This window comes from Pan paniscus, chromosome 20 (assembly GCF_029289425.2).
Source record: "Pan paniscus chromosome 20, NHGRI_mPanPan1-v2.0_pri, whole genome shotgun sequence".
Taxonomy (NCBI): Eukaryota; Metazoa; Chordata; class Mammalia; order Primates; family Hominidae; genus Pan; species Pan paniscus.
In genome coordinates, this window is record NC_073269.2 from 41,769,046 (window position 1) to 41,783,131 (window position 14,086).

General features: G+C 61.2%; 1 protein-coding gene across 7 annotated transcripts; it reads left to right on the forward strand.

The window, feature by feature from the left end:
* Nucleotides 1–281: 281 nt before the first annotated feature.
* Nucleotides 282–14,072, forward strand: ARHGAP33 (Rho GTPase activating protein 33). Of its 7 annotated transcripts, none has more exons than XM_055103018.3 (22): nucleotides 286–911; nucleotides 2,895–2,992; nucleotides 3,074–3,158; nucleotides 3,530–3,610; nucleotides 3,714–3,851; nucleotides 4,282–4,374; nucleotides 5,462–5,584; nucleotides 5,672–5,749; nucleotides 5,833–5,899; nucleotides 6,005–6,067; nucleotides 6,171–6,323; nucleotides 6,401–6,503; nucleotides 7,624–7,768; nucleotides 7,848–7,930; nucleotides 8,014–8,121; nucleotides 9,424–9,569; nucleotides 10,202–10,355; nucleotides 10,438–10,583; nucleotides 10,658–10,732; nucleotides 11,663–12,322; nucleotides 12,418–12,809; nucleotides 12,894–14,072. In XM_055103018.3, exons 1-22 carry the CDS (start codon nucleotides 906–908, stop codon nucleotides 13,677–13,679), a joined length of 3,783 nt encoding a protein of 1,260 aa, XP_054958993.2. In that variant the 5' UTR covers nucleotides 286–905; the 3' UTR covers nucleotides 13,680–14,072. The 7 variants fall into 7 exon arrangements, with proteins under 7 accessions (XP_054958991.2, XP_054958993.2, XP_054958992.2 ...); XM_055103019.3 differs by having other exon boundaries at nucleotides 296–911; nucleotides 6,008–6,067; XM_055103016.3 differs by having other exon boundaries at nucleotides 282–911; nucleotides 12,418–14,072.
* Nucleotides 14,073–14,086: the final 14 nt, after the last annotated feature.

The window sequence follows — 14,086 nt, forward strand, 5'->3', positions numbered from 1 at the left end:
AGAAACGTCCATGGGCGGAGCGTCCTCGGCATTATGTGAGCGGGGTCGGGATCAGGACTGAAAAGGTGAGACTTGGGACTGGGACTTTGAAAAGCTGCTTAAGGAACTGGGCACTGCTCTGAGGCCGTGGGAGAATCCAGTTAAGACTATCAGGGGCTGGCGTGGTGGCTCACGCCTGTCATCCCAGCGCTTTGAAAGGAGGCTGAGGAGGGAGTATCTCTTGAGCCCCAGAGATCAAGACCATCCTGGGTAACATAGTGAGACCCCCATGTCTAAAAAAAATTAGCCAGGCGTGATGGCGCACGCCTGTAGTCCCAGCTACTTGGGAGGTATCGCTTGAGCCCAGGAGGTTGAGGCTGCAGTAAGCCACGATTGCAGGACTGCGCTCCAGCCTGGGCGACAGAGTGAGACCCTGTCTCTTAAAAAAATAAAAATAAAAAAGTCAGAAGAATGGACACTGGGAGTGGACGAAAGGGAGGGTCCATTGCTTGGTGTTGGAAGTGTCGGAAGCAAAGCATAAAGAACCTGGGGGCGTGTCTCAGGAGGGCGATGACAGCCAATGAAAAGCAGTCATGGGCGTGGCGCTGTCAAACTTCGAGGGGCGGGACCGAGGACACAGAGCCGGGGCGGAGCCCAAGGTGAAACCAATGAGAAGCCTCCGGGTGGGCGGGGCATCGGCCTAAGGCCAAGGGTGGAGCCAATGAGAAGCAGCGCCGCGTTCCCGCTGCCCCCCCCGCCCCCGTGGGGCGCGCGCCGGAGCCACGGGCAGCCGTTAGGGGCGGGGTCTGCAGCCGCCCGCGCGCGGCTCGCGCCCTCCCCTTTGTGTCGCCATGGCGGCGGCAGCGGCGACGAGAACGGCGAGCGAGGGGTCGAGCGCGGCCGGGGCCTGAGGAGGCTACGCGACCATGGTGGTGAGGGTCCCACGCGGCCGTCAGCCTGTCCGTCCGGATGTCAGTCTGTCCGTGCGCAGCCCCGCCCCGCGCGCCCCGCCCCCGGCCCCGCCCGATCCCGCGGCCTGTGCTTCAGCCGTGGTCCCTCCCGTCCTGTGGTCCCTCCCGTCCTGCGGCCCCATCCCGGGTCCCAGCCCGTACCTCGACCCCGCCCCCTAAGCGCGCATCCCCGTCTTCCACGCCCTGGATGGGGTGACAGAGACCTAGGGCCCGGGCTGGGAGGAGGCGGGGCTGGTCCAGGAAGGGACCCGCGCCACCCAAGTGGCCCCTGCAGGGGCCTCCTGAGGCTCCTGGGTCTTTCCCCAGCCCCCATCCCAGCACCTTCCTCGGCATCCTTCTGCCAGCCCTCAGCCCTCCCCGGCGGAGCCCCCTCCTCCTCCCCACAGCCCCTTTCTCATTCCCGAGCCCCACCCCCCACCCGCTCCATCCCCAGCCTGACCCTTTTCTTCTCCTTCTCCCTCATTTTCACCCTATCCCAGTTCCTCTCAATCCCCCCCGCCCAGCATCAGTCTGAGCCTTTGCCTCGTCTCTCCAGCCACTCCTTCCTTACTCCACCCCAACAGGCCAGCACTGTACCTCCCTTGATCCTCGGGTCTGCTCCATCTCCTTGTCCTCATCCCCCTCCCCCACCATTTCCCTCTCCCACCATGCTGCTCCCGCTCATTCATCCATTCATTCCCTCACTTAGCAGACATTCACTGAGACCGCCTCTGTGCAGGCCCCACGCTCCAGGCACAGAGAGAGTCAGCTCCCATCCTGCCTTGGGGAACCTTATGGGCTGGAGGGGGACAGACCCTGAGGGTGACTGGGGGTTGCAGGGACATGGAGCAGGGAGATGCTACAGCCCAGTGAATCTGTCTGGCAGCTGGTTAATTTATTCGTCAGATTTTACCCAGTCCCTGCTGCGCGACTGGGCTGGCACTGGGGACCCAGAAAAGAATCAGGAACAATCATGTCTGAACACCAACTCAATGCCCAGCTCTATGCTGGGGAGCTTAGTCTGGGGCCCTCCTTCTGGGAGGCCGGTCATAGTCCAATGAGAGAGATGAACTTGTCACCACCAGTGCCATCTCAGAGTGATCAGAGCTGTGAAGGGAGAAGCTCTGGTCAAGGCATGGAACCTGGGATGGGGAAACCTCAGGGGATGGAGAGAGTCCAGAGGAGATGCCAGGCGCAGCCTGAAGGGTCAGGGAGAACTTCCTGGAGGAGGGCACATGTGAGTTGGGACCTGAGGGGTGGGAGTGAGGATGAATGTACCCAGGGAAAGGTGGGGCGAGTGTTCCAGGCTGAGGGAACAGCCTTTGCAAAGGCCTAGAAGGAAATGAGAAGAGGGTGCTTTTTTTGGACTCCTAGAAGTTCAAGAGCTCTGAGAGTGGGGGCAATGGGAAGAGATGGGACTGGAGAGGTAAACAGAAATCAGCTCAGGGAAGTCTCGATTATCAGACCAGAGAATTCAGACTTCATCTTGAAGACAACAGGGAGTCATTGAAGGCCCAGGATCTATGGAGAAATAGAGCCAGATTTGTGTTTTCTGAAAACGATCCAGGCTATTGCGGAAAAGCTGGCAGGAGGGGAGAGGCTGGAAGCAGGAAGGCTGATGAGATGGGAGCTGTGATTGTCTAGACAGTGGTAGGAGATCACTGTACTCTGCAGGGGCTACGGAAGGGTTTTCAGCAGGGGGAGAGATGGGACCAGCATGCTCTCCATCCTGTTGCCCCGCCTCACATCTGGCCCCTGCTTCTCCAGTCCCCCACCCCAGACCACACACGAAGAAGCAGTCCTGTCCTCAGCCCAGCCCTCACTTCCCCCGACCTGCCCTCCTGCTTCATGCTCAGGGCGGTGTGTGGAGCGCCCGGGGCTCTGGGCCCGCGCTGCCAGATAACAATGCTCTCCTTGTCTCTTTGCTCCCATCTCTGGGGGCCTCTGATTCTTTCTGCTCTACAGGCACGCAGCACTGACAGCCTGGATGGCCCAGGGGAGGGCTCGGTGCAGCCTCTACCCACTGCTGGGGGGCCCAGTGTGAAGGGGAAGCCTGGGAAGAGGTGAGGGTGAGGGAGGAAAGGGCTCAGCTAGGAGCTGGGGAGACTCAAGGAGCTGCTGGTGACGCATCCCCTGTCTCCCAGGCTCTCAGCTCCTCGAGGCCCCTTCCCACGGCTGGCTGACTGCGCCCATTTCCACTACGAGAACGTTGACTTTGGCCACATTCAGGTATGGGGGCTTTGCATTTGCACCCAGGAGGGAAGACAATATCCTACCCAACCTTGCAACGATATCAGGTGCTTTGCTTCTGAAACCTATCCCTGTGACTGGCTGCTGCACGCGTCTGAGCAGTCAGTAGCAAAAGTTGCAGGAGCCACAGCAGATGGGGAGAGCTGCTCATTCATTCATCCATTTGTTCTTTTATTCATTCAACAACAACTTTTGTTAGGTATCTGCTCTATGTCAGGGACCAGCACATCACCAGGCCCTGTCCTCGGGGAGGTCCAGAAGGGAGACACAAACCCGTCCCTAGATAGTGCCATCCCCAGGAGGTCAGGACTGGGACAAAAGTCCACCTGGGCCTTGCTTTCCCTCTGCAGCTCCTGCTGTCTCCAGACCGTGAAGGGCCCAGCCTCTCTGGAGAGAATGAGCTGGTGTTCGGGGTGCAGGTGACCTGTCAGGTGAGGCCATCCCGCCTCTCATCTAGCCTGAGAGAATGGCCACTGTAGTCCTCAGCTCGGTGTCATGGGGCCCCTGCTCCCTTCTGTCCCTCTGCTCCCACAGGGCCGTTCCTGGCCGGTTCTCCGGAGTTACGATGACTTTCGTTCCCTGGATGCCCACCTCCACCGATGCATATTTGACCGGAGGTTCTCCTGCCTTCCGGAGCTTCCCCCGCCCCCCGAGGGTGCCAGGGCTGCCCAGGTAACCTGCTTGTTGTCTCAGCCCCTGCCTCATGAGTGTGTCCTCATCCACAGTGTGAAATCATCAAGGCAGCGGGATAGAGAAATATTTAAATACTGGTATGGCCCAAGTCCCAACCAATCTGAATGAATGGAGAAGCCTTAGAAACGTAGTAGGCTTCTGCTACATTTAGCTTTGCTAAGTTTTAGGATCATGGGGGGTTCCAGGGGGTCCCATGGGAGGGTCACCATGGTCATACCAACTAGGGTACTCAAGAGCTTGGCCCAGCCTGTTTATTCATTCATATGCCCATATCTCAGTACCTAACAGCTGAGCAGCACCCATGTGTTCAGGATGAACTTCAGCCCAGAGACGAGCTAGGGCAGTGTGGGAGGGCAGTGGGCTCTCTCACGTCCACTCACAGAGGCCCACCCTGACAACCTGCCCCCAGATGCTGGTGCCACTGCTGCTGCAGTACCTGGAGACACTGTCAGGACTGGTGGACAGTAACCTCAACTGCGGGCCTGTGCTCACCTGGATGGAGGTGGGCCTGGGCAGGGGGCTTGGAGGTTCAGAGTGGGTGAGGGGGTGTCTGAGGGGCGAGAAGCAGCCTCGGTGTGTGTGTGGGCATAGAAAAGAAAGGAGCCAGAGTGGAGGAGGCGTTGATATTTTAGTGTCTGTGTGGGCGCATGCCTGTGAGAGAATGTGTGTGAGCATGTGTGTGTGTGCACGTGTGTGTGTTAGCAGGTGTTCGGCTTTAAGGATACAAGGGTTTAAATGTATATCAGTTAGAAATGGGTTGGGCTGTAACTCACAGAACACCTGGCTATGAGTGGCTTAAACCAGAGGGGTTTTTTTTCTTTTTTTGAGATAGAGTTTCACTCTTGTTGCCCAGGCTGGAGTGCAGTGGCACGATCTCGCCCACCGCAACCCCTGCCTCACCGCAACCCCTGCCTCCCAGGTTCAAGTGATTCTTTTGCCTCCGCCTCCTGAGTAGCTGGGATTACAGGCATGTGCCACCACGCCCGGCTAATTTTATATTTTTAGTAGAGACTGGGTTTCTCCATGTTGGTCAGACTGGTCTCAAACTCCTGATCTCAGGTGATCCGCCCACCTCAGCCTCCTAAAGTGTTGGGATTATAGGCATGAGCCACTGTGCCTGGCCTCTGGCTAATTAAAAAAATATGTTTTGTAGAGACAGAGTTTTGCTATGTTGACCAGGCTGGTCTTGAACTCCTGGGGTCAAGCAATTCTCCAGGCTCACCCTCCCAAAGTGCTAGGATTACAGGCGTGTGCCACCACGCCCAGCACAGAGAGATTTTAGATGGCAACCGTGTGGCATCTGCTGCGGAGGATGAAGGTGCAGAGGTGGATGGGGAAGCCTTCAGGTGGGAGAGTCCTGGGACATGTGAGGGGAAATAAAGGGGTTTGTCTTAGAGGTTTCCCCACCCGCAGAGGGTGCCAGGGCTGCATCCCTACAAACAGGAATCTAGGTGTTTGACCAATAGCTCTGAGTGACAGGGGCTCTTGACGGGGGCAGGCAGTGGCCTCACCCAGTGCGGAGGAGCTTGGTATGCCTGTACTAACACCGTCTTCTGACCTGTCCTTGCCACATTCCACCTCTATTTCAGCTGGACAATCACGGCCGGCGACTGCTCCTCAGTGAGGAGGCGTCACTCAATATCCCTGCAGTGGCGGCCGCCCATGTGATCAAACGGTATACAGCCCAGGCGCCAGATGAGCTGTCCTTTGAGGTGAGGCTGTGGGGAAGCAGATTCCAGCTGGGCTCCCCACACCCCCTGCTCCTTCTGACCCTTCTCTTCCCACCCGCCCACTCCCAGGTGGGAGACATTGTCTCGGTGATCGACATGCCACCCACAGAGGATCGGAGCTGGTGGCGGGGCAAGCGAGGCTTCCAGGTGAGTCCAGCTGGGCGCGGACAGGTGGGGCTGGGGTACCTGCCAACTGGGGTGGCCCAGCTACTGACCCTGACCTTCCTCAGGTCGGGTTCTTCCCCAGTGAGTGTGTGGAACTCTTCACAGAGCGGCCAGGTCCGGGCCTGAAGGCGGGTAAGTGCCATGGATGGATGGGAGGTGTGGGGAGGGGTGGGAAGGGGTGGGGCCTCCTGCGTCTTTTGCCTCCCACTCATCCCTTCCACCCCATTTTTCGCCTAGCAGATGCTGATGGCCCCCCATGTGGCATCCCGGCTCCCCAGGGTATCTCGTCTCTGACCTCAGGTAATAGAAATAGGCGGTCAGGTCCCAGCCCCTACCCCGCCAGGCCCCTGGCCATGCTGACCCCACAAGACCTGCCTTTGCCCTTTGCCCCTTGCCCCCACAGCTGTGCCACGGCCTCGTGGGAAGCTGGCCGGCCTGCTCCGCACCTTCATGCGCTCCCGCCCTTCTCGGCAGCGGCTGCGGCAGCGGGGAATCCTGCGACAGAGGGTGTTTGGCTGCGATCTTGGCGAGCACCTCAGCAACTCAGGCCAGGATGGTGAGGCCGGGGCCCACCCACCCCACCCGTCACACCAGGGCTGCGGCCCACCCAGCCCTGACCTTGCTTTCTCCCAGTGCCCCAGGTGCTGCGCTGCTGCTCCGAGTTCATTGAGGCCCACGGGGTGGTGGATGGGATCTACCGGCTCTCAGGCGTGTCTTCCAACATCCAGAGGCTTCGGTGAGGGCCCTTAGCCAACCCTGTCCTTCCACAGGCACTCACCCAGCACCTCCACTCCAGCCCCGTGCTGCGTGCTGGGGACACAGTTACCAGGAGTCAGGAGTGGCAGGATCAAGGCTGGGGTCAGGGACAGCTCTCTTGAGAGTAGAGTTAGCAGTCTAAGCGAGGACTGTCTTCACCGAGCACCTGCCACGTGCCAGGCACTGTTCTAGGCACTGGGGACGCAGCAGTGAGTGAGACAGCCAGAAACCCCTGCCCTCATAGGGCCCATGGGCTAGAGGAAGAGACAAACAGGGGAGGGATAGAGTTCACCAGAAGATGACAGGTACTATGGAGGAAAACAGATTGGGGTAAGGAGGATGGCGACGAAGAGCCAGGAGGGAGGCCTGCAGTTTTGGATGGCAAGGGCAGAGCCACCTCATGCGAGGGCCTGGAGGAGGGGAGGGGCAGGCCATGCAGAGGGAGCAGCAGTGCAAAGGGAACAGCAACAGGAGGCCATGGCCAAGGAGTCCCCGTGCCAGCGCAGGCAAGGCCTTCATGTTAGGGTTTTGGCTTTTACTATAAGTGAAGGGGGAACCGCAGGAGGGCTCTGAGCCAGGGCGGGGTCTAGAGGCGGGGAGGAGCCAGGCGAGATCTCGGCCTGCAGGAGGCTGAGAGGGGAGTGCTTGAAGCCTGCAGGGGGGTGGCCAAGAGGGAGGCAGGAGGTGGCAATGGGTGGGAGATTTTACCACAGGCAGTGGGGCCCCACCAGAGAATTGGGAGTAGCAGGGTGCTGGGATTTTGTCCACATTTTCCAGTGCCCTCTTACAGCCAGGAGAATGGCAGCTGCATGGTAGGAGCCGCTCATGCTCTGGAGTCAGACAGTCTTGGGTAGCTGCAGGCAGAGGCACCTCTGTCTGAGCCTCAGCATCCTCCTCTGTAAATGCGGCACCCTTCTCTTTGCCACACAGGCTTGCTGGGGAGTTCAGTAAGGTTCTGCCTCTGAAGAGCCCAGTGTAGGACCTGGGGAAGAGGGTTCCATCCACCTGCGGGTACTTGGGGGTAGGGGCAAGGGGAGCATGGCCACGTGAGCGAGCCCCTCTGACCTGGATCTTCCTCCTCCTTGACACGGTGGTCTCAGGCACGAGTTTGACAGTGAGAGGATCCCGGAGCTGTCTGGCCCTGCCTTCCTGCAGGACATCCACAGCGTGTCCTCCCTCTGCAAGCTCTACTTCCGAGAGCTTCCGAACCCTCTGCTCACCTACCAGCTCTATGGGAAGTTCAGTGTGAGTAAGGGAGCTGGCGGGACGGAGGGGGCCGGGACGCCTCTGGCCCAGACCTCATCACACCTGCCCACCATCTCAGGAGGCCATGTCAGTGCCTGGGGAGGAGGAGCGTCTGGTGCGGGTGCACGATGTCATCCAGCAGCTGCCCCCGCCACATTACAGGTAAACCAGGAGGGGCAGGGCGGGACTTGGTGGGATTCCAAGGGGGTTGAGGCTCAGGTGTCCCCCTCTGCTCCCACCCCCAGGACCCTGGAGTACCTGCTGAGGCACCTGGCCCGCATGGCGAGACACAGTGCCAACACCAGCATGCATGCCCACAACCTGGCCATTGTCTGGGCACCCAACCTGCTACGGTGAGCTGCTTGCTCGCCTGCCTGCCCCTCAGGTCTTTCCCCAAAACCACCCCAGGAACCCGCCCAGCTTTTCTTTTGTTTATTCATCGAATACATGTCTATCAAATACCTCCCATGGACCTGGCCCCGTCCCCAGCACTGGGGACCCAGCACTGAGCATGGCCCTGTCCTCCTGGGACTCATGTTCTCATGGAGGAGATGGACCATGAACATCAACAGGAAAAATACAGAGTAAAGTCTGATGGTGTTGAGTGCTGAGGAGGAGAGAGGAGGAGGGAAGGGCAGTGTGCAGGGTCAGGGCAGTGTGAAGTTTTTAGCGAGAGTGGCAAGGGAGGCTTTGGCAGGTCTTCTGTGGCCAGCAGCAGAATAAGCCTGGAGGATTTGATGGTGAACGAGACAGGCATGATCTCTCCCCTGCCGGAGTTCACACTCTTCTGGGGGCACAGATACATAAACAAGTAAAACAGGTGGTATGTCAGAGGACGGGCGTAAGATGTACGGAGAAAAATAAACGAGAAAGGCCAGGGGTACAGAGAAGGGAGTGTACAGTTTTGAATAAAGTGGGTGAGGAAGACTGCACTAAGAAGGCAATATTTGAGTCAAGACCTGCAGAGGATGAGGGAGGGCCCCAGGTGCGCACATGGGGAGTGACAGGCTGAGGGAACGGCAGGTGCAGACATCTGGGCCTGGGCCGGTGCCTGGTGTGTTGGAGGAGCCCCAGGGAGGCCGGTGTGGCTGGAGCTGAGTGAGTGAGGGGCTGAGGGAGAGGAGATGATGAGGTCAGAGAGGTGACAGGGACCAGACAGAGGGGTGACTCACAGGTCATGGGTCACAGTGAGGACTTTGCTCTTGCCTGGAGCGAGGTGCAGCCAGGGCAGGGCTCTGAGCCAGGCGGGCCCTGATGGAACTCAGGTGGTCTCAGGCTCCCTCTGGCTGCAGGTGGGAGCATACTTTGGGGTGGGGACCGGAAGGAGGCTCTGGGATGTCCAGGCTGGGGGAGATGGAGGCTGGGCCAGATGGGTGGCAGTGGAGGGGGTGACAGATTGATTGTGGGAGTTAAAGAGGGGGGCCCAGGGCAACCCCAAGGTGTTTGGCCAGAGCCACAGGAAGAACCACACTGAGATGGGGAAGGCAGGAGGGGCGGGTCTGGGGGAAGGTTGAGAGCCCGGCGAGGCGTGATCAGTTTGAGGTCAGAGGTGTTGAATAGACAGTCACTGCCCCCCCTGGCTCCCCTCATTGCCCTGCCAGAACCTGCTGGCTGGGCTCAAGGCACCCGGCCTCCCTCCCGCTCCTCCCACCCAGGTCCATGGAGCTGGAGTCAGTGGGAATGGGTGGCGCGGCGGCGTTCCGGGAAGTTCGGGTGCAGTCGGTGGTGGTGGAGTTTCTGCTCACCCATGTGGACGTCCTGTTCAGCGACACCTTCACCTCCGCCGGCCTCGACCCTGCAGGTATGCCCTCCCACCCCCTGAGGTCCTGGCTACTGCCCACCACGATCAGGGCTGCAGGGGGAGGGCAGGTGGGCTCCCAGTCCCATCCCCACCCCACTGAAGCTGGGCCTCCCTCCGGCTCCTTGAGGATCCCGCCCCGGCCTCTCCCTCCCCGCGCCCCCCTCCTTCTCATTTCAGCTCCTCCGCTCAGGATTCCCACCTCTTGGCCCGGACGCCGCTCTTCCTTCACCCCTTGTAGCTCCTGGGGGCGCTTGGGGCCATGGGTCCACCTGGGAGGAGGTGGGAGGTCCCCAGACTTGACCCCGCCCCGGCCCCGCCCAGACTCCCCGCCCTGCCCCGGACCCCAGCCCAGTCAGGACTCAGCACGTCGGAGGGCCCTCTGGCCCGAGGTAACTGAAGCCAGAGCCGCTGCCCTCGCTGGCTGCCGGGAGCTGCCTCATCAGCTCGTCCCGCCCCGCCCTCCTCCCACCTGCCTGCTGCCCGCCTGCTCCCGCCTGATCCGCCCCGGCCCCCTGCCTTGCCAGCCCGGGTGGGCATGCTGCGGGGCCGGGGCTTGGGCTGTGGCGCTTGGCTTTGCCTGTGGCCTTGGGCGGCCCCAGAGCTGACAGCTGCCCCCTTTCCACACTCCCCAGGCCGCTGCCTGCTCCCCAGGCCCAAGTCCCTTGCGGGCAGCTGCCCCTCCACCCGCCTGCTGACGCTGGAGGAAGCCCAGGCACGCACCCAGGGCCGGCTGGGGACGCCCACGGAGCCCACAACTCCCAAGGCCCCGGCCTCACCTGCGGAAAGGTGAGTGGGATGCTGGGGGCGGCGAGGGGCAGGTGGAGGCCTGGTTCCTCAGACGGCCTCCTGTTTCTCCCCCAAACCGCAGGAGGAAAGGGGAGAGAGGGGAGAAGCAGCGGAAGCCAGGGGGCAGCAGCTGGAAGACGTTCTTTGCACTGGGCCGGGGCCCCAGTGTCCCTCGAAAGAAGCCCCTGCCCTGGCTGGGGGGCACCCGTGCCCCACCGCAGCCTTCAGGTGAGAGGCTGGGCCATGGGCTGGTGGGTAGCGATGGTCGCTGGAGTGCCCTCCTACCTCTCCCTCTCCTGCAGGCAGCAGACCCGACACTGTCACACTGAGATCTGCCAAGAGCGAGGAGTCTCTGTCATCGCAGGCCAGCGGGGCTGGTGAGCAAGGGGGGCAAGTGGGGGGCGCTACCTGTGCCCATGTGGAGCCGGGAGGAATTGGGGCCCTGGTTTGGCCTCCAAATTTTATACTTCACGTTTGGGGGCCCTGGGGCTTTTGAAAAATTTAACCTGGCCTTTATGTACAATGAGTTGGATACAGTATCACCTTTGGTTCATCACACACTGAACTTAACTTACTCATTGGTCCATGACGGGCCCTTTAAAAGTCTTTATTATTCCTGTTGAACATTTTAAAATAATATCATGGACACCCATGAACCCAGCAGCCAGAACTAGAGCAGCCCCATTCCTTCTCCCCTTCGAGTTCCTCCCCACTGGTGGCATCCTCTCAAATTGCAGACTTCCCTGCCCTTGCTTTCCGGGTTTGATCATACACAGGTGTGTGTGTAAGGATCGTACGGCTCAGTTCTAGCCATTCTGGAAACTTGATTTAAAGGGCGTTGTAAGAAAGGGATGCCGCACTGTATGGGGAGCTTGGCTTTTTCCCCATCGCTACCTCACAGCCCGCCACGCTGCTGGGTGCTGCTCTCCGACCTCTGCGGGGGGCTGCTTATCCACCCCACCCAGCCGTGCCTCTGGGGGCTCTTCTGAGCCACCGCGCCATCCTCACACTCCTGGGGTACTGCCCTCCTACATACCCAGGAGCCCAGGTGCTGTCCTGCTGGCTCAGCAGCTGTATGTGAATCTGTTGGTCTCGTGCTCACAGCCTGTGGGGCAGCCACAGGGCCTTCATACTTTGGGCCCGAAGTGTCTTCTTCATGGTCTCCACTGTCAATCTGAACAGCTCTTCCTGGCTTCACAGCTACTGTGGCCCTCTCCAGGAGGCGCCTCTTCATGTCCTTTCCCCAGCTTTCTGTGGGGCTGTGCGCCCTGTTCTCAGGGATGGTCTCACTGACCCCACCCCTCCAGGCCTCCAGAGGCTGCACAGGCTGCGGCGACCCCACTCCAGCAGCGACGCTTTCCCTGTGGGCCCAGCACCTGCTGGCTCCTGCGAGAGCCTGTCCTCGTCCTCCTCCTCCGAGTCCTCCTCCTCTGAGTCCTCCTCTTCATCCTCTGAGTCCTCAGCAGCTGGGCTGGGGGCACTCTCTGGGTCTCCCTCACACCGTACCTCAGCCTGGCTAGATGATGGTGATGAGCTGGACTTCAGCCCACCCCGCTGCCTGGAGGGACTCCGGGGGCTGGACTTTGATCCCTTAACCTTCCGCTGCAGCAGCCCCACCCCAGGGGATCCCGCACCTCCCGCCAGCCCAGCACCCCCCGCCCCTGCCTCTGCCTTCCCACCCAGGGTGACCCCCCAGGCCATCTCGCCCCGGGGGCCCACCAGCCCCGCCTCGCCTGCTGCCCTAGACATCTCAGAGCCCCTGGCTGTATCAGTGCCACCCGCTGTCCTAGAACTGCTGGGGGCTGGGGGAGCACCTGCCTCAGCCACCCCAACACCAGCTCTCAGCCCCGGCCGGAGCCTGCGCCCCCATCTCATACCCCTGCTGCTGCGTGGAGCCGAGGCCCCGCTGACTGACGCCTGCCAGCAGGAGATGTGCAGCAAGCTCCGGGGAGCCCAGGGCCCACTTGGTGAGTCCTCGGCCTACCCCACCCCTGTCCCCGCCAGCTGTCACTGACTCTGAGGGCCTGGCCCCAGCTGAACCCCTCTCCATTCATTTATATAGGTCCTGATATGGAGTCACCACTGCCACCCCCTCCCCTGTCTCTCCTGCGCCCTGGGGGTGCCCCACCCCCGCCCCCTAAGAACCCAGCACGCCTCATGGCCCTGGCCCTGGCTGAGCGGGCTCAGCAGGTGGCCGAGCAACAGAGCCAGCAGGAGTGTGGGGGCACCCCACCTGCTCCCCAATCCCCCTTCCACCGCTCGCTGTCTCTGGAGGTGGGCGAGGAGCCCCTGGGGACCTCAGGGAGTGGGCCACCTCCCAACTCCCTAGCCCACCCGGGTGCCTGGGTCCCGGGACCCCCACCCTACTTACCAAGGCAACAAAGTGATGGAAGCCTGCTGAGGAGCCAGCGGCCCATGGGGACCTCAAGGAGGGGACTCCGAGGCCCTGCCCAGGTCAGTGCCCAGCTCAGGGCAGGTGGCGGGGGCAGGGATGCGCCAGAGGCAGCAGCCCAGTCCCCATGTTCTGTCCCCTCACAGGTTCCTACCCCCGGCTTCTTCTCCCCAGCCCCCAGGGAGTGCCTGCCACCCTTCCTCGGGGTCCCCAAGCCAGGCTTGTACCCCCTGGGCCCCCCATCCTTCCAGCCCAGTTCCCCAGCCCCAGTCTGGAGGAGCTCCCTGGGCCCCCCTGCACCACTCGACAGGGGAGAGAACCTGTACTATGAGATCGGGGCAAGTGAGGGGTCCCCCTATTCTGGCCCCACCCGCTCCTGGAGTCCCTTTCGCTCCATGCCCCCCGACAGGCTCAATGCCTCCTACGGCATGCTTGGCCAATCACCCCCACTCCACAGGTCCCCCGACTTCCTGCTCAGCTACCCGCCAGCCCCCTCCTGCTTTCCCCCTGACCACCTTGGCTACTCAGCCCCCCAGCACCCTGCTCGGCGCCCCACACCGCCTGAGCCCCTCTACGTCAACCTAGCTCTAGGGCCCAGGGGTCCCTCACCTGCCTCTTCCTCCTCCTCTTCCCCTCCTGCCCACCCCCGAAGCCGTTCAGATCCAGGTCCCCCAGTCCCCCGCCTTCCCCAGAAACAACGGGCACCCTGGGGGCCCTGTACCCCTCATAGGGTGCCGGGTCCCTGGGGCCCTCCTGAGCCTCTCCTGCTCTACAGGGCAGCCCCGCCAGCCTACGGAAGGGGGGGCGAGCTCCACCGAGGGTCCTTGTACAGAAATGGAGGGCAAAGAGGGGAGGGGGCTGGTCCCCCACCCCCTTACCCCACTCCCAGCTGGTCCCTCCACTCTGAGGGCCAGACCCGAAGCTACTGCTGAGCACCAGCTGGGAGGGGCCGTCCTTCCTTCCCTTCACCCTCACTGGATCTTGGCCCAACCAAATCCCTTGTTTTGTATTTTCTTGAACCCCGACCACTACCCCAGGTTTCTAACTTTGTAACTTGCTTCTCATGTGGGTCCCTAACCTATAATCTCAGCTTCCCTACCCTGGACTGAAGGGTCTGCCCATCCCCCCACCACCCTCCATCCTGGGGGCCCTCGCACAAATCTGGGGTGGGAGGGGCTAGGCTGACCCCATCCTCCTCTCCCTCCAGGAGCCCCCAGCATGTCCTGACCTGTGCACAGGGATGGGGGGACAACTCCTACCCTTCTTTCCCCACATGCCCCACTAAACCATCTGACAACATTAATGAATAAAATGGTGAAAATGCGGCTGCTGAAGTCGT

What these genes read in the sequence shown, in the direction of transcription:
- ARHGAP33 (XM_055103016.3), top strand. An exon ending in CTGTGCTCACCTGGATGGAG is followed by an intron (nt 4,375 to 5,461) that starts GTGGGCCTGGGC and finishes CCTCTATTTCAG; the next exon opens with CTGGACAATCACGGCCGGCG. An exon ending in TGCCCCACCGCAGCCTTCAG is followed by an intron (nt 10,584 to 10,657) that starts GTGAGAGGCTGG and finishes CCTCTCCTGCAG; the next exon opens with GCAGCAGACCCGACACTGTC.